The following is a 25,158-nucleotide window of genomic DNA, read 5'->3' on the forward strand; positions in this document are numbered from 1 at the left end:
ATGATTCTTTCAGCAACCTAAAAGAAGAACAAACTGCCCTGTTTAACTATTATCATCACCTTTTGGACTATTATGAACTCGGAGTGATGGAATTACTTTCTAACAAGAGGCTATGTGTGTTGCTGAAGATTGAAGATACAGATAAGAGGTCTGCTCTGACTGTGGGCTATATTTTGTGTTGTTTTTGAACCCAAATGAGGCCTAAATGTATGCTGTGTGTAGTTTTTCTGTAAGTGGTAACATAGCGGAGACTCTAAAGTGCGTCACACACCGGATGCGCCACTCAGCGCCACGATACGCCACACACATGACAGTTGAAAGTATCGCACACCAGATGTGCACATTCGCATGCTATTTAAAATGAAACTATCCAGATGGCGCTCTGTGGTGCGGCAGAAATATTAACAGTGTCTTGAGTCGTGTCTGGGTGCTGCGGACAGCCGCCAACCTGTGGCGCCTGTGTGTGTACCCTGATAGAAACCTATGTTTAGAATTCTGAAATGCATGGCACTGCGTGGCGCTATGCTGCGTGCGCTTAGAGGTGCTTCTGGTGTGCGACCCCCTTAAGGGTCTCTATTTGTTCATATACAGTTGAAGTAAAAATTATTTGCCCCCCTGAATTATTAGCTCCCCTGTTTATTTTTTCCCCAATTTCTGTTTAATGGAGAGAAGATTTTTTTAACACATTTCTAAACATAATAGTTTTAATAACTCATTTCTAATAACTGATTTCTTTTATCTTTGCCATGATGACAGTAAATAATATTTTACTAGATATTTTACTAGATAAGACACTTCTATACAGCTTAAAGTGACATTTAAAAGCTTAACTAGGTTAATTAGGTTAACTAGGCAGGTTAGGGTAATTAGGCAAGTTATTGTATAACGATGGTTTGTTCTGTAGACTATCGAAAAATATATCGCTAAAAGGGGCTAATAATTTTGACCTTAAAATGGCTTTTAAAAAATGTAAAACTGCTTTTATTCTAGCCGAAGTAAAACAAATAAGACTTTCTCCAGAAGAAAAAATATTATCAGACATACTGTGAAAATTTCCTTGCTCTGTTAAACATCATTTGGGAAATATTTAAAAAAGAAAAAGAATTCAAAGGGGGGCTAATAATTCTGACTTCAACTGTATATTGCATTTATTTATTTATTTATTTTATATAATTGCAGACGTTACAGTAGGCTATCATTGATCTACAGGTATAATCAAATTATGTTCATAGAAAGGTTAGTAATGAACATTTATACACAAGTATTAAGTGTATAAAGTATCTGTTTTGAACGACCTGTACAACTTTACTTTGACATTTCCTTGAGCTAAAATGACGTCGACTGAAACTTTCTGTCGTACCATTGGTACCCTTTTGGCAGGTAAAACGCAAGCCTGATAAAGGTGACCCGTACAGACCCGTGCCGCACAGTACTGTATCAATGGGCTATTAAACAATTTCAGTGATGTAATTAGCAATTAATTACATTTTTTACATAACTTACTCAACACTGCTGTAGGTGAAGTGAAACCTGTTAGGTGATCATTATTATTGCAGTCACATGTGATGCAGAAGCAAATATTGGGATGCTAAGCAGCGTTTTTAGTGAAACTCACGATCCTCACACAAAGCCATGACTCAAGAGTCTGAGCTGAGAGCTGAGCCCGCCGTGAAAATCCATTAGGGGCCCGTGACTAAGAGCTCACTGTAATATTCTTTCCCAGGGAAATAAAAATAATCACACATGGTGCACAGGGCAAGAATTAAAGGACATCTTCTCGCTTGGCAGCTCTTGCTTTTGTTCATTTCATCTGCGTAAGCCATGCCACAGTGTTAATGTAAGCCTGCTACTCCGTATTGCAAGTTTGGGCAGCAGTTAAAGGGGACAGTTTGGCATGTCAGTTCCATTAATAAACTAAATAAATTAATATTGACTCATTTTGCATTTCTGTTTGGAGTTTGCATGTTCTCCCCATGTTGGTGTGGGTTTCCTCCGGGTGCTCCCGTTTCCCCCACAGTCCAAAGACATGCGCTATTGATGAATTGGATGAACTAAATTGGCCGTAGTGTATGAGTGTGTGTCTTAATGTGAGAGTATTTGGGTGTTTTCCAGTACTGGGTTGCGGCTGGAAGGGCAACCCTTTATAATTAAACTTACGCTGGAATAGTTGGCGGTTCATTCCGCTGTGGTGACCTCTGATAAATCAGAGACTAAGCCGAAGGAAAATGAATGAATGAATAATTTTGGTCACTTATAACTGTAACATTCAACTGTACATAACTCATATGATTTGATGTAATGAAAACATTGTAGGCGGCACAGTGGCACAGTGGGTTGTGCTGTTGCCTCACAGCAAGAAGGTCGCTGGTTCGAGCCTCAGCTGGATCAGTTGGCATTTCTGTGTGGAGTTTGCATGTTCTCCCCGTGTTGGTGTGGGTTTCCTCCGGGTGCTCCGGTTTCCCCCACATAAGAAACACTGTGTAGATCTTAGTTTAGTTCAAATACGAGTGGAGGTGAGGGAGGGTAGCAGTGAAAAGTGAAAGTACCCGCCACCATTACGTCAGCACCGGACCTAGTTAACCACAGGCAGTCAGGCAGCATAATACAGAAAGTGAATCACTACTACTTTCTTTTGGCTTAATCCCTGCTTTATCAGGGGTCACCACAGTGGAATGAACCGCCAATTATTCTGGCATATGAATAAAATAGAGTTTAAAAACTAAAATATAACCATTACTTTACAGTCATTCCTTGAAGACTATAGTCTAAACATTACTGGAATACAAAAAAATAACTTAAATAAGTAAGTAAATAAATAAAACTTAAATAACACAAAAAAGTTTTAATATAATTTTTACAACACAAGGATCACATATGTGAGTGTTCAAAAACTAAAGTATAGCCTTTGGTATACAATAATTTTGTCAGAATTAAAATAAAATAAAATAATAATTATTTAAGTGTTATATTAAATCCGTTGTTAAAGCTTGTAAACCTCACTCACTTTCTTTTGACTTATTTCCTGATTTATCAGGGGTTGCTACAGTGAAATGAACCGCCAACTATTCTGGCATATGAATAAAACAATATATTTAAACTAAAATATAACCATCACTTTACAGTGATTCATTAAAGAGCATAGTCTAAACATTACTGGAATATAAATAAAATAACTTTGAAAAACTTAAGTAAAATAACACAAATTCTATTGAATTTTCACTACAAAGGGATTTACTAACTAAAACTAAAGTTTAGCCTACGGTATACAATAATTTTGTCAGAAAAAAACGTTAAAATAAAATAAATATATACAATTTAATAATAATTAAATAAAAATTATAAAATAAAAATTATAAAATAAAATATTATTAAATTAAATTAAATTAAATTAAATTAAATTAAATTAAATTAAATTAAATTAAATTAAATTAAATTAAATTAAATTAAACAATGATTCAGCCTGTCATCTGTAAGACAGTGTGCTAGTGGAAGTGGGGGAAAGGTCTCTGTCTACTGTATATGTGGAGGTAAACAGTGTGCAGGCTGTCAGCTTCAGAGCTAAATTTAGATCCGGAGTCAGAGGGGGGTTTTTCCCAAGGTCACAGAGGAGCAACACACACACACACACACACACACTCATAGAGCAATCGAGATACAGGTCTGCCTAAACCTTCCCTGAGGACTCAAGAGTTTGAGTCTGAAGAGGTCTGACTTCTGTATCATCATGAAATGGCCTTTTTTTCCTGGAGTTGTGTAATGGCCACTTTGTCTCCTCTTTTAAAAGCCTCACTCTTATCTGTGGTATTAGGAAGGTCTTAGATTTGCCATGGTTTAAAGTAGCTGAGAAAGAAATCTCACATGCGCAAGAGTTTGGAAAGAGTTTTCGAGCAGTGAAGCTTAGCCAAGAAACATGATTATACCCCTCAGTTCATGAAAGCAGAAGTGGCTTCCAGTTCTAATATATATTCAGGATCTTTTCAATGAATTAGTAGATTTATTTCACAAAATCAATCATTAGTTAATGAGCACACTGATTCAATAATATTTATGTGTACGCAACAATTTATGAAAAGACAGAGTTGTTTTTGAAAAGACAACAATGTTGTCAAAATGATTCACACGGATCTGTGAAAACGAAACACTTTTCTGCATGCCAGACCAGTAGATGGTGCTGTCACCTTGTAAAGAAACGCTTTACGGTTCTGCTATTGTCTTCCATCAGACTGAACATATAAAATGCATCCACAGTCACAGTCACAGTTTCAAGCCAAAGTTTCATGCTAAAACCAAGCGGCAACCTCCCGCTCTCCCTCGGGAAGCCAATACGGAAGTAACTGAAACTGCAATTCATCAAAATTCCGCTAGTCGTGGCTCCATTATAGAGCATGCTTTTATTGAGCCCACTGTTAAAATGGAGCAGAAAAAAGGTGTTTACAGCCTGCTATAAAGAACAATTTTGGTTCATATAGCTAATATTACCCTTCATGACAACTGTGAGGGGGTGAATTGTTTTATAACTCATCCGTTTCCTTTATATTAAGTTATATTAATCTGTATAATTAAGGGCGTGGCCACATGAGTGACAGCTAGGTCTCGCTGGTCGCCGTCACTTCACCTCAGCTGATTCCGGCTGATTAGCTGCTGAACTTGGCATATACATCATATTTTTGTTGTGTTTTATGTTTCTTTACACAGTCAGTTGCTTTTTGGAATTATTTCTTACAATTATCAGATGATATGGGATGCTGTGTGCACTTAATTATGCACACAAACCGTTCATGTGGCCTCCATTTCCCAGGTGAGTGAAATTATTTACTTATATACCATCTCTATAAATGTATTTGTTTTACTTAAGATCATTTATCATTTATAATTTTCTTTAGAGCTGTAAAGCACTCCAGAATCTGATACATTGATTAGCTGTAGGCTCCTAGAACAGTCATCTGAAGTGTTGTCATGCAGTGTTATGCCTGGATTTCATTAATAGCCTTGCATTTACTAACACAGACTATATTTGAAGGATATGAAAGTAATTCACGTTTTCCTCCTGTTGAAAAACATCATAAGAACAATGTTTAGTGGCTCAATGTATTACAACAGTGTTTTTAAAAGACTAAACACTTTATTGATATAGTGTACGACCAAGCACATGTGGTCAGAACACAAACGAGTCGCAGGTAATAAAGTATTAGGCGTTCATCCCAAAAAAAAACCTATTCAAAATGCTAGCAGGCATCTGTAGCTCCACTGACGCTCCACCTCTTTGCTCTTATTTGGTTACCCTCGGTTAGAGCGATGACACACGAACAAAATGGCGACGGTTGGCCACGCCTACTGGTAGCTTCTTTTGTGTTCATCTTTTACAATCTATTTCCAAAACACAAATAAGGTCTGTTATCAAAATTATTTGATTAACCTCCAGAATTAACTCCGGATTCCAGATAAATGATTACAGTTGTTACTGTGTACGTCGTCTGCCACTCTTATTATGTAGGAAAACAGAGCTACAGTGGTTTCCCTGGTTGCAGCATCTTTCATTTTTATAATTCATTCATTTTCCTTTGGCTTAGTCCCTTATTTATCAAGGGTCGCCACAGCGGAATAACCGCCAACTAACATATGTTTTATGCAGCGGATGCACTTCTAGCTGCAACCCAGTACTGGGAAACACCCATAAACTCTCGCATTCACACCACACTCATACACTAGGGCCAATTTTGTTTACCCAGTTTCTTTAAACCACATGCCTTTGGACTATGGGGGAAATTGGAGCACTCGAAGGTAAACCCACGTCAGCAAGGGGAGAACATGTCACAGATATGCTAAATGGCCCAGTGACCTTTTTGCTGTGAGGTAACAGTGCTAACCACTGAGCCAACGTGTCCCCCCCATTTTTATAATTGATCTTTTGTATTCGTTTTCACTTGAAAAAATTTAGAAATTCACTAATTGTTTAAGCAAAATTCTACTTCATCATATCAAATCTTGACATTCATGTGTAAACATCCAACCCAGGCTCATTCTGATTACGTACCCCATATACATTTCTGGAGAGAGCAAAATACGTCCCAGGAGCTAGGTTTTTTTTGCAGTTTTTGTTTTTACAAATCCACCAGAGGTCGCTTTTTCAGATCTCAAATTCCTCTCGCGAGTGCCATTCACACCTGCTCTTCTCGCTTAAGTCCACCAGAGGCCGCTGTCGACTGACTAACTGCCTGAAAGAGCAACTGACCGATCCCCCCGCCTAGAGATCTGCGCGGGACTAAAATTTTAATACCACACCCGACCGCTCCCACCATATATTCAGTCTTTGCTCACCCGCTGCCCAACCCGCCTCGTTTTCTGATCAACTGATTTTGCTAAATTTAGGTCTGGTTTTCAAAATCTCACGTTAAAATTGGGTACTACCAAAAGAGAGAGATAACAGATTAAAGTGTAGGTTGTGCAACGAGTGTAGGCTAAATTTCAGTTTTGTTTGCCCTTTTATGATGAGACATGAGTGCCGCGTGACGTGCGGTGATGTTTGTGGCTGGTGAGGCACTGACTCTTTCAAAATCAGATTTACAAACATATCCTTCAATATATTTGCCAACTACCAATTGTGTTTCATATACCATATCAGCATTATTTCCTCTCTCATTCAAATTACACCAGAGTTCCTGAAAAATACCGCGTTTTATTTAGAATTGTTTTTTTAAATCAGGAATGCAGACCTTTACCCCCACTCTCCCCTTACCTAAACCCAACCAACAGTCTTTTAAAAAGCAGCGATTGACTTCCCTAAACCCAACCGCAGTGTTTTGAGAAGCAATCCAGAAAAAGAAAAGCCCTCTCCTGATTTTTACCACATTTTTAGATTTTACCACATTCTAACCCTGTTATTTACTTGTTTATTTAATTTTTTGGATTCTGTTTTTGTCTTACCCGCTTTCTGGCACTGTTCTTCACTGAACTCAAACCCCGTCGTCGCAATCAACTCCTCTCTGCTTCTCAAGTCTGCTGATGTACATGTCAAGCTAACGGACAAACTAATAACAGCTGAAAACCCGTCCACATGCAGGTATGCAGGTAAGCTGGTAAGCGAAAAAAGGAACGACGTCATGCCGCCCCGTAGCATTCGTTTGAAAGACAAAATGCATCCATACGTACTTCTAGCTACATACTTCACGAGAAATGTATATAGGGCTACGTTTTCAGAATGAGCCTGTGTTGGAAATATCAGAGGATTTGGAATATAGAGCATGACTCAATATTTTTAAGTTTCTTCATGGCTCATTATAAGTTTGAAAGCTCAGATCTTCATTAATTTTCACCAGTGTAATATTAAAATGTCTTCCCTTTATCTTTAATAGAAGAAACAAGACGTACAGGTTTGGTATGACACGTTGGTGAGTAAATGATGACAGAAGTTTCATTTTGGGGTGAACTGGTCCTTTAACCTTGCACAGCTAAAAAAAAAACATAACATTTTGGTTCCTCCATCTGCTCACTGTTATGAAGCGGACAGGAGACAGAGGTAAGGAAACGTTAGGGTGTTTATTAGATGACAACAAGGAGCACATGAAGGATAGCCAGGAGGATCAGGAATGATGTTGGGGTCTTTTCCTCCGTGGCTGGGTAACAGGAATACACGAGGATGGACAGCACACACCAGATACAGCTGACAGAGGATGACACAGACTTGGAAGGACTGGAAGACAGGACGATTCGGGAGGACCAGGAAGACTAGGAGGAATACAAAGAGAACAGGTAAGTAAATCGTTTGTTTTAGCTGAGGATGACTACGCTGAGTGGTCGCTCAGTTGTCCGCTTTCGTCGAGACGAGCCCGGACAATGAGCGACTGGAGTGCTGTGCTTTTATCTGGTGCTCGTGAATGTGATGCAGCTGTGTGCTCATTAGAAGTCAGGTGATGGTGATCTTCGTGAGTGGGGGTCGTGAGAGCCTGACCAATCCATGACAGTACCCCCCCTCCCCAGGGCCCGCTCCTGAGGGCCGACACCTCCGACGCCGTGGTGGTCTCCCTCTGCCTCTAGGCGCTGGGAACTCAGGGTGGCTCTCATGAAACTCCACCATGAGACTAGGATCGAGAATATCAGCTCTGGGAACCCATGTCCTTTCTTCGGGGCCGTACCCTTCCCAGTCCACCAGGTACTCCAACTGGCCACCACGACGTCGGGAACGCAAGATCTCCTTCACTGCGTAGACGGCTCCTTCTTCTAGGAGCAGTGGAGGAGGGGGTTCCTCTTCGTGGTCAGGCTCTGTGGAGGGAAGAACAGGATCGTGATAGGGTTTCAGGAGTGATACGTGGAATGTAGGGTGAATACGGTAGTGAGAGGGTAATTGTAGTTTGTAGGTGACGGGGTTAACCTGTTCCACGATGGTGAAGGGACCAACAAATCGGGGACTTAACTTGCGAGAGGGCAGTCGCATGCGTATGTCCCGGGTGGATAGCCACACCTTTTGTCCGGGTGTGTATCTGGGTTCTTCAGACCTTCTCCTATCGGCGGTTACCTTGCTTCGACGGACTGCCCTCTGCAGATGTTGATGAGCCTCGTCCCAGACTCTCTCGCTCTCCCGGAACCAGTGATCCACTGCGGGGACATCAGATGGTTCGCCATCCCAGGGAAAGAGCGGTGGTTGGAAGCCCAGGACGCACTGGAATGGCGTGAGTCCGGTGGAGGGTTGCCGCAGTGAATTTTGGGCATATTCTGCCCAGCCCAAATACTGGCTCCAGGAGTTCTGGTGACCACTGCAGAAGGTCCTCAGGAACCGTCCCACCTCCTGAATCTTCCTCTCTGTCTGCCCGTTGGTTTGGGGATGATATCCAGAAGAGAGGCTGACGGCCACACCTAGGAGCTTGAAGAAGGCTTTCCATAGACGTGAGATGAACTGTGGACCTCTGTCCGACACAATATCTTCTGGAATACCAAATGACCTGAAGACTTGATTAAAGATATTGTCGGCAGTTTCAAAGGCTGTGGGAAGACCTTTCAGAGGGATTAGTTTGACAAACTTTGAGAATCTATCTACTATGACTAGAATACAGGTATTACCTTCTGACGAAGGGAGGTCAGTGATAAAGTCCACTCCTAGGTGTGACCAGGGACGGTTCGGAATCGGCAAGGGATGGAGCTTTCCAGCGGGTAGATGACGTGGGCTCTTGGATTGGGCACAGTCCTTACAGCCCTGAACATATTGCCTCACATCCCTTGCCATGTTTGGCCACCAGAATCGTTGGGATACTAGCGAGAGAGTATTGTTGATCCCTGGATGTCCAGTGCCTAGCGAGGTATGTAAGGAGTGGATCAGATCTACCCGGTGTTCAGGTGGTATGAACTGCCGATGAGGAGGGCATCCCGGCGGAGCAGGGGCTTCCGGAGTGGCAACGACTGGAGGAGCGTTCCAGGTGATCGGACAAATGGAGATGTGTTCGGGAAGAATCTTCGTTGGGAGTTCTTCATGATCGTGATGCTCGTGTAAACGAGAGAGAGCGTCTGCTCTTAGATTCTTGGGTCCTGGACGATAGGAAATGGAGAAATCAAAACGTGAGAAGAAAAGTGACCATCTGGCTTGACGTGGACATAGTCTCTTGGCCTCTTTGATGTATTGGAGGTTTTTGTGATCTGTGATCACCTGGAACGGATGTTTGGCTCCCTCCAACCAGTGACGCCACTCCTCCAAGGCTAGCTTGATTGCTAGAAGCTCCCTGTCTCCTATGCTGTAATTCTGCTCCGCCGGGCTCAACTTCCGAGAGAAATAGGCACAGGGATGCAGTCGGGGCGGTGTATCATGATGTTGAGATAATACTGCCCCGACGCCGGTGGTGGATGCGTCCACTTCCACCACGAAAGGAAGATTTGGGTCAGGATGAGTCAGGAGTGGGGCCCTTGTGAACTCCTTCTTAAGAAGGCGGAAGGCTGCGGCTGCTTCTTTGGTCCACTCCAGTCCTTTGGGTTTACCCTTGAGGAGATTAGTGAGAGGTGATGTAATCCTGCTGTAGTCCTTGATAAACCGTCTATAAAAGTTAGCAAACCCAAGAAACCTCTGGAGCTCCTTAATGGAAGTGGGTTCTGACCAGGATAGAACAGCCTCAATTTTCTTCCCATCCATACGTATACCGGTTTGGTCAATGATGTATCCCAAGAAATGAATCGACTTCTGGTGGAATGAGCATTTCTCCGCTTTGAGGTAGAGGTGATGTTCTCTCAATGTGTGTAGGACCTCCGCAACGTGTTGGCGATGTTCGGCCTCACTCCGGGAGTAAATGAGGATGTCATCTATGTACACTATTACACAGTGGTGAAGAAACTCCCGGAGGACTTCATGAATGAAGTTTTGGAATACGGAGGGGGCGTTGACCAGACCGTAAGGCATGACCTCATATTCATAGTGGCCAGTAGGGGTCACGAATGCTGTCTTCCATTGGTCCCCCTCACGTATTCTTATCAGATTATACGCGCTGCGGAGGTCCAATTTAGTGAAGACTTTAGCTTCTCGGAGCTGTTCCAAAGCGGCTGGTACCAGAGGAAGGGGATATCGGTATTTTACTGTACCGTTATTTAGGACCCTGTAGTCGATGCATGGACGCAGCCCTCCGTCCTTCTTGGCCACAAAGAAGAAGCTTGAGGCGGCTGGTGATTTTGAGTGACGTATGTACCCCTGACTCAGAGCCTCCCTTATGTAATCTTCCATTGCCTGATTCTCTGGAAGCGAGAGCGGGTAGATCCTACCTCTTGGCAACTGGGCATCTGGAACTAGGTCGATCGCGCAGTCCCATGGCCGATGCGGCGGTAGCTGGGAAGCTCTCTTGGGGCAGAAGACATCATGAAAGGAGCTGTACTCCTTAGGAATGTGGATAGACTGCTTCTCAGGAGGGCTCTCGACCGATGTTGCAAACAAAGAAATGGGGTTCCGACCTTGAAGAGGGAGATTTGGAAAACAGGCAGGTGTACATCCAGATCCCCATTTCTTTATCTCTCCTGTGCCCCAAGAGATGATGGGATCGTGCTTCACCAGCCACGGGCGCCCTAGAATGATGTCCATATTTGCACCCTCCAGAACCAGAAATTGAATCCTCTCTTGATGTAACAACCCCACTTGAAGAAGGATGTCTTCGCATTGTCGATGGATACGGGTCGAAGATCGAGTGCACTGGGTTATCGGTTGTATCTGGTATATATGCGAGGACGCCTCAGTACGGAGGTGGAGTTGACGACAGAGGGATTGGGAGATGAAGTTCCCTGCTGACCCGGAGTCGATGAGGGCTGTGACAAGGAGAGAAATAGAGGCAGTAGTTATTTGTACGGTGGTAGTAAGTGGTTTACATTGTTCAATATTCGTACTGAATACACTCACTGAAGTCCGAATGGGACGAAGGGGACACTCCATACGGGTGTGTCCACTGACACCGCAGTATAGACACAGACCCCGGGTCAGCCTCCTCTGTCGTTCCGCTGATGTCAGTCTTCCAGACTCTATTATCATGGGTTCTGGTTCTGGAGAGGCTGTTGACTCAGGCGATTGGAGGAGTGCAGACGAGGGGGTGATGGTGTCCTGTTGATAGGAACGGAGACGATCGGAACATCGGAGAGAATGTTGGATGAATCTCTCCAGACCCATTGTATCATCTAATGTGGCCAGTTGGATTCGGAGAGTGGGTTCCAAGCCGAGCCGGTACGTGGTCAACAACGATCTCTCATTCCATCCACTTGCAGCTGCTAGAGTGCGAAACCGGAGAGCATATTCCTGTGTAGATAGAGTACCTTGCTTTAGATGATACAGCTGCTCTCCAGCGGCTACTTCCCCATCAGAACGTCCAAACACCTCTTTGAAATACTCCGTGAAGGTAGTGATGGAATTCATGACCGGCCCGGCTTGGTTCCAGATCGTCTCAGCCCATTTAAGTGCAGGTCCAGAGAGTAGAGATACGATGTAGGCGATCTTCGACTTATCTGTGGGATATAGAGAAGGTTGCATTTCGAATATGAGGGAACATTGTAACAGAAAACCATTGCACTCCCCCGCTCCGCCTGAGTAGGGCGCTGGTCGGGCCATGGGACTGGAAGGAAGGGCCGAAGAAGAAACTGTGGAGGCGGAAGTGCTCGGTGCTGGTGGTGCGTTGGAAAGTGGAGCTGGTGGCTGTAGAATCCGCTTCAACTGGTCCACCAGCTCTTGAAGGTGATCGGGGGTGCTCATGTTGTCGTCGATTATGGGTCCGGGCTTCTGTTATGAAGCGGACAGGAGACAGAGGTAAGGAAACGTTAGGGTGTTTATTAGATGACAACAAGGAGCACATGAAGGATAGCCAGGAGGATCAGGAATGATGTTGGGGTCTTTTCCTCCGTGGCTGGGTAACAGGAATACACGAGGATGGACAGCACACACCAGATACAGCTGACAGAGGATGACACAGACTTGGAAGGACTGGAAGACAGGACGATTCGGGAGGACCAGGAAGACTAGGAGGAATACAAAGAGAACAGGTAAGTAAATCGTTTGTTTTAGCTGAGGATGACTACGCTGAGTGGTCGCTCAGTTGTCCGCTTTCGTCGAGACGAGCCCGGACAATGAGCGACTGGAGTGCTGTGCTTTTATCTGGTGCTCGTGAATGTGATGCAGCTGTGTGCTCATTAGAAGTCAGGTGATGGTGATCTTCGTGAGTGGGGGTCGTGAGAGCCTGACCAATCCATGACACTCACAGTGCGGGGTCAGCAAAAAGCACAAAAATATAAACCTGAGCCAAGAGACAGAGAATAGAGCACCCATTTTTCTCGACCTGTCCAACAATGCCTTCATTTTTACGTTCAGTAACACGAGCATCTGCGTTTTCTTTGCATAAAGCTGCATATCGACAGACGTTTTCAGCATACTGTACTGCCTGAATGAGAGCCGCTTTCATGTGAAATCCAAACCAAATTTCCAGCATGAACTGACAGCGCTACTGTACATTTCCCATGGGAAGTATAAACCTGCATCTTAGTCTGAAGGGAAAAAAGCATACAGCATGATGGCTTTAAGATTAGTTTTGAGGAGGTTAAAAGGTGCTTGTTTTGGTGCAGGATTTCTGTGAAAAACGCTGAGGGATTGTATTGTGACGCTGTTATTTAGACGCTCCTTTATCTGAACTTCGCTGACTAAAGCCCCCGTGATGTTTATAATCATGTGATTGGGCTTTTTGAATAAGAGCCACACGCTAAGAAAGCAGAAAAAAAGAATAATAATTCTCTGAAAACCTCTTACAGGATTATCCAGAGCTTCAACATCCCCACATCTATGCGCAACTTTAATTCCTACAACAAATACTGCGTTTATGATTTGTAGACTCCAACACGCTGCTTCTGAACGGATTTCCTAATAGCAACACAATGCGGTTTTGTCAATATGTGCAAATGCTTTAAACGTTTCCATCATGTCGGCCTGCAAATAGACATCCACAGCTCTTATGTCACAAACTGTGATATAATCATGGTTAAACTGTGATATAACTGTGATATAACTCCAAAATTCAGTACAGCCACCACCATTGAGTGTACTAAATAACTAAATAAATAAATAAAGGACACTAGCTGTCTGCCCACCGAGTAAATGCTGACAGCGCTGATGGATTCTCTATAAAATCGATCACTGACAGGGCGCTTCAACAAATACAAGCGCCGGAACAACGTTCTTGTTATCCAGGCAATAAACACAGATGCTAAAGTAAACAGATTGACTTTAATGAGATAGTTCGATCAGATTCGCTAATTATGTTACTGCTTGTCATTCCAAACCTGTATTTATCTTTCCGTAGCGAAACTCAAAACAAGATATCAAAAAACATTAGCTTTTATGGTATAGGACAAAACAAACAAACAAAACAATTGTTTGAAATCACTAGCGGCCATCGTAGCTACTAGGGCTGCTTAATTATGGGAAAAATCATAATTACGATTATTTTGGTCATAATTGTAATCTCGATTATTCAAAACGATATACAGTTGAAGTCAAAATACGTCACCCTCCTTTGAATTTTTTTTATTATTAATATTTCCCAAATAATAGAATAAAAGCAGGTTTAAATATTTAGAAACCTATTTTAAGGTCAATATTATTAGCCCCTTTAAGCAATATATATTTTTGATTGTCTGCAGAAGAACTAATGTTATACAATGACTTGCCTAATTACCCTAGTTAAGCCTTTGAATTAATTAGTCAAGCCTAATTAATCTGAATGCTTGTGTTTTGAAAAATACCTAGTAAAATATTATTTACTGTCATCATGGCAAAGATAAAATAAATCAGTTATTAGAAATGAGTAATTAAAACCATTATGTTTAGAAATGTATTGAAAATAATCTTCTTTCCATTAAACAGAAATTGGGGGGGAAAGGGTCGCTAATAATTCAGGAGGGCTAATAATTCGGACTTTAATATGCACAGGTTTTTTCCTCCCTGTAAATAAGGAAAGGGAAATAAATACAACAGAATAAAAATATGAAACAAACTTTGCTTTAAGCATCTTCACTGTAAGAAAAAAAATTAGCTACAAAAAGTGAGCAGTGAGGGATTTTCTCCATTTGTTGTTTGATTAATGATAAAAGCAGTCGGCAGCAGGATTATTGTGCACTGTCACTTTAAGAGCAGTGCGGTTAAGATATGATTTGTCTTTCACATGTCTTTAGATTCTCAACTCGTTTGTTTATTACACAAATGAGGGTTAATATGAATAATCACTAAACACCTATTGACCATTAAAGCGCTGACATTAAGATGACTTTACATGACACAACAGCATGCGGTCTCATTCGCGCTTTTAAAAACATGAATGATTCGAATGTACATCAATGAATGATGCGCATCCCATGCTTTAAGTAGATTTCACGTGAAACTGAGCTTTGCAGAGCAACAAATGTGTACAACTGAAAAGGGGCTGTATATGATGCAATAATCGTTTTATCTCGATTAATGTTTTTTCATAATCGTTGGAAGCCAATCGAAACAAAATTTTCGATTAATTGCACAGCCCTAGTAGCTACTATAAAAACATGCAGGTTTCGAACCTTTTTAGTCTAAAAACAGCTTATATTGAAGTCAAATCTCCCAAAACAACAAATTTTGCCACTTTGGCTACATCTGGATACATTTTAAAACAGCGTTTTCATCTAAAAAGGCTCTATATCCACATTAACGTTTTGGATTCTTTCCCGTTAGGCCTGTGCGATTAATCAAAATTGAATCGCGAATCGCAATCGCGATTTGAAATGTTGCGATTATCTAATTGCAAGAGGCTGTGATATAAAATATATATTACTTAATTTGCCCCACCATGAATGATTAAGTATTTAACATTAAAAACTGCATTTATTTTAGCCGATATAAAACATATATATATATATATAATAAAAAACACCTAGTAACTATTTACTTGAGTAATTTTATCATCAGATACTTTTTTACTCTTACTCGAGTAACTTTTAAGATTGTTACTTTTACTTGAGTAAAAATTTCCGCAAGTACTTGTACTTCTACTTGAGTATAGATTTTGGATACTCTACCCACCTCTGCTTGTAGATTAATCCTAAATGTCGCAGAGAGATAGCCTCTCGCATCCTCCAAATCACACGTATGAAAGCATTTAGGCTTTCCCATAAAATATACTCATGATGGAAGTTGTGGTGGGTTATTCGGGATGTGGTGGGTTTCTTAGGTTATTAAAGGTGTTTTCTGTCACTACTTGTTCAGCCTGCATTAATGCATTCAGTGTAAGCTGCTCGATTATTCATTAAAAGATCGGGATCTCAACACCCACGCAACATAATTTATAAATGATGGTGATTTGTATTTGTTTATTAATCCTAAGAGATTCAGTCTTTAGTTTTTTGAGTTAGTTATGAAGTTACAAACAGTCAAATAACACAGAAGTACCGGGATAACAGTTTATAGTTTAGATATAACCACTTATGTTTATGGTTAAGATTACAATCACCATCATATGCAAAAAATGAAAGTTGTAGGCAGCAGTTACATTATTTAACCAATAGGTGGCGACAACCAGCTATCAAAAATATGCCACTGAATAATTCTTAAAAAATTATACATATAGCAATGAAAAAACAGAAATGTGCGCACATCTGAGATTCTCAAAGCCAGGGGCTCGATCAAAACAAACAGTGGAAAAAGAAAATCGGCACTGCCAAAATTATTGTAACAATGTTTCAACCTACATGGTCTTCATCAGGTCCTGATGTGCTAACCACAGGACCCCTTCAAAGTTAGTATTGATAACAACTTTCAACCCTCTTTTGGGATATTGTAGAAACTTTAGTGTAAAAAAGGTGTGGACAAGGTCAATTTTGAAGTGAACCTTATAGGATATTCATTTGCTCAGACTCCAATCTTATTGTTCAGACTCCAATCTTATGGAAGGAGAGCATTTGTGGTTTACGATTGTGAATTTACTGGTTCTTGTGGCAACAATTAATGCCCAGAAAGCATGTCTATATGCAGTATCATGACTGGATTCTGTTAGTTTGCAATCTAATTTGCGCTTGTTTATGCACTGTGGTAGACATATTGAAAATGAGCTGCTGTGCCTCTGTTCTTTAATTCGAAAAACCTCCCACTCATCAGTGATTTTATGGGATAGCATTTCTGTGCTAATTTGCCCTATTTAGTATAGCTGACACAGACATTCTTTATTATTTGGGTAAACCCAATACTCTACACACCTTGTTAGTTCATCAACACCACACAGCATTTCAGAGCAGCATTGGGGAGGATACGAATGATCTGGGAGTGTCTATAGGGTCAGTGGACATCCAGTTTTCCCTTTGGGACCAACAGCAGAACAGGCTCTGACAGTGACAAATGTCTACAGCAGCCTTACAGACATGCAGGACAATGCTGAAAGCACAGCATCCCCTCAACAACAGTCATCTTGTTAGCAATTACCTTTTATTGTTAGTGCTTAGCTGAAAGGCATTGTTGAGGGTCTTTGCAATTTGTAAATCTAATATCTTTCAACAGCTATTATTGATTTCATTTTGACCTTGTCAAGTCGAGAGAACGTTGGTCTGCCACCGGAGAGGTGCCACCATGCACGTAACAAATCCGTGATGTTTAATTCAACACTGTCAAGATTCAGGAGTTCTAGCAAGTTCTATGCTATTAAATCAGATCAATCTGATCTTTTACGGTCCTTATTTTATCTTAAGGGGGCATTTCTTGAAGCTAATGAATGCAAAGTGAGTCACATTTTTCACCTTGAGGTGAATGTTTTATGGACGGTGTGAACTATAGGCTACTCAGCATGTTCTCCTGTAGAAATCGTTATGTGCAGCTGTGGGATATGCACATCCCTGCCTAGCGCCTTTGATTTTCTCCATTTCTCATAAACGGAGTAAGGCGAATCTCTCTGTGTTTATTTAAGAATGTGAGATTTTACACAGTCAGCACATCTTTCATCTCATAAGCTATCAGTTTTGGTTCAATAAAGCAGCAAAAATGCCTTCTTGCCTACTTGTGGTGTGAAAAATAGAATCATGTACAGTACAAAACTGTGGGTGAAAAGTACCTCAAACTACTTGTGCCAATATTGCTCATTCAGTGGACAATCAATGGACACTTTGCTATTCTATCAGGATGTGGGAGAAATTGCTAATAGCAGTGAAGCGACGCAACTGATGTGGTAGGTCACATTAACACTACTTGACAAAAGTCTTGTCACCTATCCAAGTTTTAGGAACAACGAATAATAACTTGACTTCTAGTTGATCATTTGGTATCAGAAGTGGCTTATATGAAAGGCAGAGGCCTCTAGATTATGCTTATATTACCAAAATAAAATATGATCATGTCTTGATTTTTAATTATTTAATTAGGACAGTAAAGTCTGACTTTGCTTAGACAAAAGTCTTGTCACTTAACAGAAATAATGTACAGTATAGAATATAAAGGTATGGTGCAGTGGAAAAAGAATGAATATTGTGTCTGACTCCATCATGAGCTTGGAGGACTGCATCCATACATCTCTGCAATGACTCAAATAACTTCTGGAATGGCAAAGGAAGCGTTCTTGCAGGACTCCCAGAGTTCATCAAGATTCTTTGGGTTCATTTTCAATGCCTCCTTCTTCATCTTATGTCTGGTGACTGGGCTGGCCGATCCCAGAGAACCTTGACCTTTGCTTTCAGGAACTTTGATGTGGAGGTTGAAGTATGAGAAGGAGCGCTATCCTGCTGAAGAATTTGCTCTCTCCTTTGGTTTGTAATGTAATGGGCAGCACAAATGTCTTGATATCTTAGGCTGTTGATGTTGCCATCCACTTTGCAGATCTCTTGCATGTCCCCATACTGAATGTAACCCCAAACCATGATTTTTCCTTCACCAAACTTGACTGATTTCCATGAGAATCTTGAATCCATGCGGGTGCCAGTAGGTCTTGTGCAGTATTTGTGATGATTGGGACGCAGATCAACAGATGATTCATCAGAAAAATCGACCTTCTGCCACCTTTTCAAGTTATTAACTAGATGTTAAGTTATTATCAGCTGCTCTTACAACCGGGATTGTTGACAAGACTTTGCCAGATAGGGTACACTCTATAGAACATCCTTTTTAAAACCTTCTTCATCAGATGTGCGAACGCTAATGCTAATTTTATGACTTTTAGGACATCGTTTTTCCATGCTATTGTCTAATAACCTGTGACTGCAGTACTTTACCATGCTGAAATATGTGAAATAGGTAGTTGGGAAGTCAAATACAATGTCCAGTTTGAGATCAGTTCTGAATGATACCAGGGATAAGTGTGGTGGTGTCTCTGGAGAAATAATTAACTGTGGATGAGCCAATCATGGGTAACTTCAGCAGACTTCGTAGCAGTCTGACTGTGACTGTCAGGATAGTCTGAAGGAAACTGCATAGACCTCGACAACAGCAACAAGTGATTCTGTTGATTTCATGTGTTATGCTGCCTTCACATGTCATCGGAATTATTGTAAATGTTAGTTACCTAGTCAGAGATGGGACATCATTGGCTTCCCTTGCCATATTTATAGAGGACCGAGGAGAGAGCCAATGTCTATTCTGTTATTTCTTCCAGTTGCAATGATGCATTACACAATAAATCTGACTAAAATGATGAAATCCTGAATATCCAGATCCCGCTCCTGGAGGGTTAATGTCCTGCAGAGGTTAGCTCTAACATGTCCAAGAACATTTGCTCAGAAATATCTAGTCGAAAACTCGATTAGCTTACTCGAGTGCTCAGCTCTAAGTTCTGCAAGACACTGGCCCTTCAAGACTGGGTCTAAGCATCCCGATCTTGAAAGTGTGGGTATAGTTTATTTATTAATTAAAAATAATAATTCCTTACATGTATAAAGCGCTTTTCTGGACACTCAAATCGCTTTACACATTTTTTGGGGGAATCTCCTCATCCACCACCAGTGTGCAGCATCTACCTGGATGACGTGACGGCAGCCATATTGTGCCAGACAGCACACCTCACACCAGCTGATTGGTGGAGAGAAGACAGAGTGATGAAGCCAATTATGAATTAATTATGGGTATGGCTAGGAGGCCATGATGGACAGAGTCCAATGGGTAAATTTGACCAGGATGTCAGGGTTAAACCTCTACTCTTTTTTTAACAACCAGAGAGCCAGGAACTTGGTTTAACGTCTCACTGAGCAGTATAGAGTCCCCATGAATATACTGGAGCGTTAGAACCCACACAGACTGCAGGATGAGCTCCCCCTGCTGGTCTCGCTAACACCACTTCCGGCAGCAACTTAGCTTTTCCATGTGGTCTTCCATCTAGGTACTGACCAGGTGCAGCCCTGCTTAGCTTCAGTGGGGGCGACCATGTGAGAGTTGCAGAGAGCTACCTGCCAGCAAACATTGATTGACAGCAAATAGGATTCTACATGTCCCTAAGAAACAGGCAATAGTGAACCTGCACTCCTCTTCGATTTAAGCAATAAGATACTAAATGTGACAATTTGTAATTACGACTTCAGTAATGAAAAGTAGGATGTTTCCGATAGAAAATGATGCACGTTTTGATAAGACCTCATAGTATTCTTTGTTTCTCATTATATTGACCTTATTCCTTACACAATGAGTGGGTGCAGCCATTGGAATCTTATTGGCTCAAGACTTCCAGTCTCATTCACTTCCATTGATTTTTAAAAACAGCTCATTATGCTGCTTGATGTTGCTAACTGGTATTTTGTAATTATATTATTTTATGTATAGTTGTTTGTAGAGCAAGTAGTTATGACCGTTTTCTGTGATTTGTAATTCTATTTACCGTAGGCAACGGAATTGGAAGTCAATTCAATTCAAGTTCACAACAACAATCACAGACTTCAGTATAGTTCAATATATTATCTATTTAAATAGTAGGTATAATGAAAGCAAATCTGATTATTGATGTAAATACCATACGTCAATTTCTCTAGGTCAAAATGCGATAGACAACAGAAAAGGATAATCTTTTCTCCGGCATATAAGCACACCATCATTTTTTTCATATATGTATAATTTAGCAAGGACCCACCATTGACACCATTGTAAAGGCTCCGATGGTGTGGCGACAGCTCATCTCCAGCAAGTCTTCGTGGTGACATCTCTCTTCCAGGGCTGCCGAACTTCCCATGCTCAGGACTCATACTGTACTGGTGCCTCAGCATCTCAGGACTACTTCCTCCAAGCTTGCTTTTCTCGTGGTGGAGCTCTGCTGATCCTAGCAGCAAGTGTCTTGGCTCTGGACTCCCAGGCCCACTTCCTAAGCTGCCTCTGTGCCTCTGGATGTACAGCTCGGGGCTCATGGTCTGTCCTGGAGCCAGATGGTGCTTTGGGTGAGTCTCAGGACTCCGGTGGCCTAGGGATCGACCATACTTTTCTGGACTCAGCCCTCTAATTAGCCGATGGTCAGGCACGGATATGGAGCCACAGCGAGGTCGGCAGGGCTGGGGAAGAACGAAGGGATACTCCAGGCTTGTGCTTCTGTGCCGGACAGGAGGGTCAGGGCTGGAGATTTCCCCACGATCTCCTTCCCCTCTTTTCAGAGAACGAGACTTCTGGATATCTGGACTTTTATTCCCAGTTCCTGTGCTAGAAGGTGGCTGTGGCTGCTTATGGTGTGGATGCTCCGAGCTGTCGGCACTTCCTGCGCTAGAAGTGCTGCTCCCATCTCCAACATCCCTCATCAAACCAGGTACCAAGAGCCCACTTTGGCTGTCGATGGAATTTCGGCATCCAATGGTTCCCGTCCCACCTTGAACTCCTTCGCCTCCACTGCCTCCTTTCTCCTCGTCTATCAGAAGACAAAGTTCCCGAAGCTCCAGGTTCTCCCGAATGACGTCCTCCTGCTTCCGTTCTAGTTCTGTCAGCTTCTGAAGGTACAGTGCCACCTCTTTACGCATGACGCTGGCGCTGAAACGACCCAGACGCTGCCACTCACGAGACACTCGCTTGCCCTTCTGCCGGTCATCATCCAGGAAGCAGCACAGGTCTCTCAGTTCCCGGTTATCATCCTGCAGCTTCTGGTTCACCTCCTTCATCACCAAAAGGAAAACAAATTGTGTTAACAGTTTTTATAAATTGTAAGATGTAGTTGGACATTTGGCCATTTTAAAGCCACAGAAATTATACTATTCAGAGGGCCTTTGTTTAAAGTCAGTATAAAATAAAATGTTACTCTTCTTATTTTATGTACTGTGTATATTACTTATGCCCAGAGTTGTTTATATCAAAGTTGATATTTAGCCACACCATATTGGTGTTTAGTAACATCTAAATTTTACGAGGTGGGTCGTTAGTCCAGTGCTGCAAGTCGTTACCCCCAACCTGCAAGACCAAGACATCCAATTTAGCTTACCCAATTCACCTACAGCATGTCTTTGGACTTGTGGAGGAAACCGGAGCACCCGGAGGAAACCAACGCGAACAGGGGGAGAACATGCAAACTCCACACAGAAATGCCAACTGACCCAGCGACCTTCTTGCTGTAAGGCAGGGGTCACCAATCCTGGTCCTGAAGGGCCGGTGTCCCTGCAGGTTTTAGCTCCAACTTGCCTCAACACACCTGGCTGGGTGTTTCAAGTATACCTAGTAAGACCTTGATTAGCTTGTTCAGGTGTGTTTGATTAGGGTTGGAGCTAAAATCTGCAGCACACCGGCCCTCCAGGAACAAGTTTGGTGACCCCTGCTGTAAGGCGACAGTGCTAACCACTGAACCAGCGTGCCGCCCCATTTAATTTACTGCTTGTTTTAATTTATGTATCTGTGCCATTTATTATTTTGTAATAATGTATTTGCCCTCATAATCTAGAATCAAATACCATAACCTTTCCTACCCCCTCGAAATGACTTTTCTTAATTTTTGGTCACATGGAATGCCTTTAGGGTGGGACCATCAGTGCATGTCTTGACTCCATCCATGCTTTCATCCATTCATTAATCTTCTTTCATTTTGTTAGCAACGCCCATCTTCCAATGATCCAATCCATTCCCAAAGATGGAATCATTCACCACCCCACTTTTTTCTCTTGTTTCATTTGGACGTATGTCTTGTATGGGAAAATCTTAACTTCCGTTTTATGCCAACTTTAAGCAAAGAATTGCAGTTACTTAAAAACAAACAAAAAATGCTCAGGGGTATTTTGTCGGTGTTCTTCATCAAAACAACAACAAAAATCAGTCCAAGGCACTTGAAAAATTTGGAAAATTTTAACTTTAAATGACTTTCAATTTTCCACATTTTTCGATTGCCTTGGACTGATTTTTGTAATTGCAGTTATTTATTCAAGACAGTACAATAGGTAACGGAAATACACACAACAATGTTGTTTAGGGGGTGCACAAAAAAAATTTAAGTGGTTTTCAAGGGGCAGGTTTTTGAAAAAGATGCTGTCATTGTCTCCACGAAAACAACGAAAATTCAAGGTACATCCCAAATTGCATACTTATGCACTATTCTATGCCATTTTAAATAGTGTTAATAGCAATGCATTCATAATGAAAATTCTAAAAGAATAAGTGCACTTTAAAAACCCAGACCTATGGTTGGATTTATTGGACCATTTATTTTGGATTGTGAAAGCAAAATTCTAAACTCAAAATTCTTCTGCCACCTCCCGATGGTGAATGTGGATGCACTCATGATAGGTTCTAATTAGTAGTTTAGTACAATAATCTGGCAACCGTTAAACATCGACTGGGCAATCGTTTGTATTTGTGTTAAAAAAACATTAGTGTTCCATTTAGGATGACACCAATCACATACGCTATGCGGTTTATAAGTGCATAGTGTACACTGTAAACGATTTCTGTTGTTTCCGCAGTATTATACTGCATTTCTCAACAGTTTCTTACTGTATAAGCTATTTACAGTGTGTAACTGTATATATTGTAGCTTTCACAGTATAAAAAATGTATTCTCAACATTTCCATGCTGTGTACATGGTTTACAGTATGTTACTGTAGATTTTCCAATGAATTCTGTGAAATAAACAGTTACTGTGCATCTAAATACAGTATTGCAAAGACCGTGGAAAAACACACACACACACACACTTTTACAGGTAACATTAGTAGTCAAATACATTCTTACATAAAAGACTGTTAAGAACATACTGAACATACTACCTTGGTTTTCAACAAAGCTGCACAAGAGCTCATTTAATAGCACGATCACCTGAAAGTACTTCAACATCGGTGAGTAATAAATCTTTATATTATCATGCATAAGGATGTCATTTGGGACGCAACTTTAGTTTTATGAAAATACATTTGTATTACTTTCTATCCTACAGGCATGTGTGAGTATTTTTACAACCAAAACAACAATGGCGGGCTACAAAACTATAACTGTGCAGGCACAAAATGCCTCTTTACATTGTGACCGCCAACTACAGGCCTGTCATGATGAAAAATATTCAGTTTTTTTAAAAGATTTCACAGATCATTTTGACAATATTGTAATATTTAGCCCAGGGGTGTCCAAACTCGCTCCTGGAGGGCCGGTGTCCTGCAGATTTTAGCTCCAACTTGCCTCAACACACCTGTAAGGATGTTTCTAGAAAGCTTAGTAAGAGCTTGATTAGATAGCCAGGGTGTGTCTGATTGGGGTTGGAAGTAAACTTTGCAGGACACCGGCCCTCCAGGACCGAGTTTGGACTTGCCTGATTTAGCCTAAGCAAACTACAAGCAAAGATGTGAATAAAAATCCTTTGCACTTTTGGTAAATTATTGGCATGTAAACAAAACCTAAAGCTATGGTTTTCTTAGGTGACACACTTGGCAAGCATCTGTCTGTCATAAAGAGTTCAATTAAAGCAATAGTTCATCAGACATGTGTGTAAACCACTGACTTCACTGATATCAAACTTGGCATGATGCATCAGCGCTGATTACTGAAGTTGATAAACTACCCAGATAGCAAAGAATTCTGGCCCAGATTTGGCATGAAGCTGGCACAGCAGACATAACCCAGGTTTGGCAGAGGTGGCACCGTCTTTAAGGTGGCACACAAGACATGTGCCAATGTCAAATGTAGTATTTGGTCCAGATGTTAAAAATGTATATGTGGACCACTTAAGTTTGGCCTTTCTTGACCCACATTTAAAATGCATTTCAAGAGTTCCCACTTACATATGCTTGGCGTTTAAAGCAGGTTTGGCATGCTGTCCCGGGAGAGAACCCTGAGCTCGGAGATATTTGAGCCCAGGGCTCCCGCCCAGTCAATAAGCATATCAGGAGATCCGAGATCAGGTAGATCTCGAGAGCTCCCCCTTTAGAAAAGGGAGGAAAAGGAGGAGATGGGGTGGAAGGGGGGATTCTTCCAAACGAAGATAGAGCAGTAGGAAGAAAATGATCCATTTATAGTAAACTAGGATCACTCTGATTGGATTATTACTGATTACAGATGAGTGGCCAGACGTGCTCAATCATATCACGTGCTCCTCTCGAAATTAGTTTATGAAACTTCACTTAAATAACTTAAGTAAAGAAAAAAAATCTACCAATCAGGTCACTTGGAGAAAAAAACACGCCTATAACGTGCTCAAAGCGTGCTGCTTCCTGGGTTTATCAATTTCATTGCAGTCCCAGTCCAGGCCCAGTTATGGGTTATTAACTTGGCTGAGACTTGGCCCAGATATGGTCCCTTG

General features: G+C 41.5%; 1 protein-coding gene across 2 annotated transcripts in view; it reads right to left on the reverse strand.

The window, feature by feature from the left end:
- ccdc85al (coiled-coil domain containing 85A, like) overlaps nucleotides 1-25,158 on the reverse strand; it is a 49,621-nt gene that overhangs the window by 22,321 nt on the left and 2,142 nt on the right. For both annotated transcript variants that reach the window (XM_056459438.1, XM_056459437.1), the window contains exon 2: nucleotides 20,544-21,543. In XM_056459438.1, the coding sequence (XP_056315413.1) occupies nucleotides 20,544-21,543 (1,000 nt within the window). The remainder of the gene's footprint in view (nucleotides 1-20,543; nucleotides 21,544-25,158) is intronic.

The sequence above is a fragment of the Danio aesculapii genome, chromosome 6 (assembly GCF_903798145.1).
Source record: "Danio aesculapii chromosome 6, fDanAes4.1, whole genome shotgun sequence".
NCBI lineage: Eukaryota > Metazoa > Chordata > Actinopteri > Cypriniformes > Danionidae > Danio > Danio aesculapii.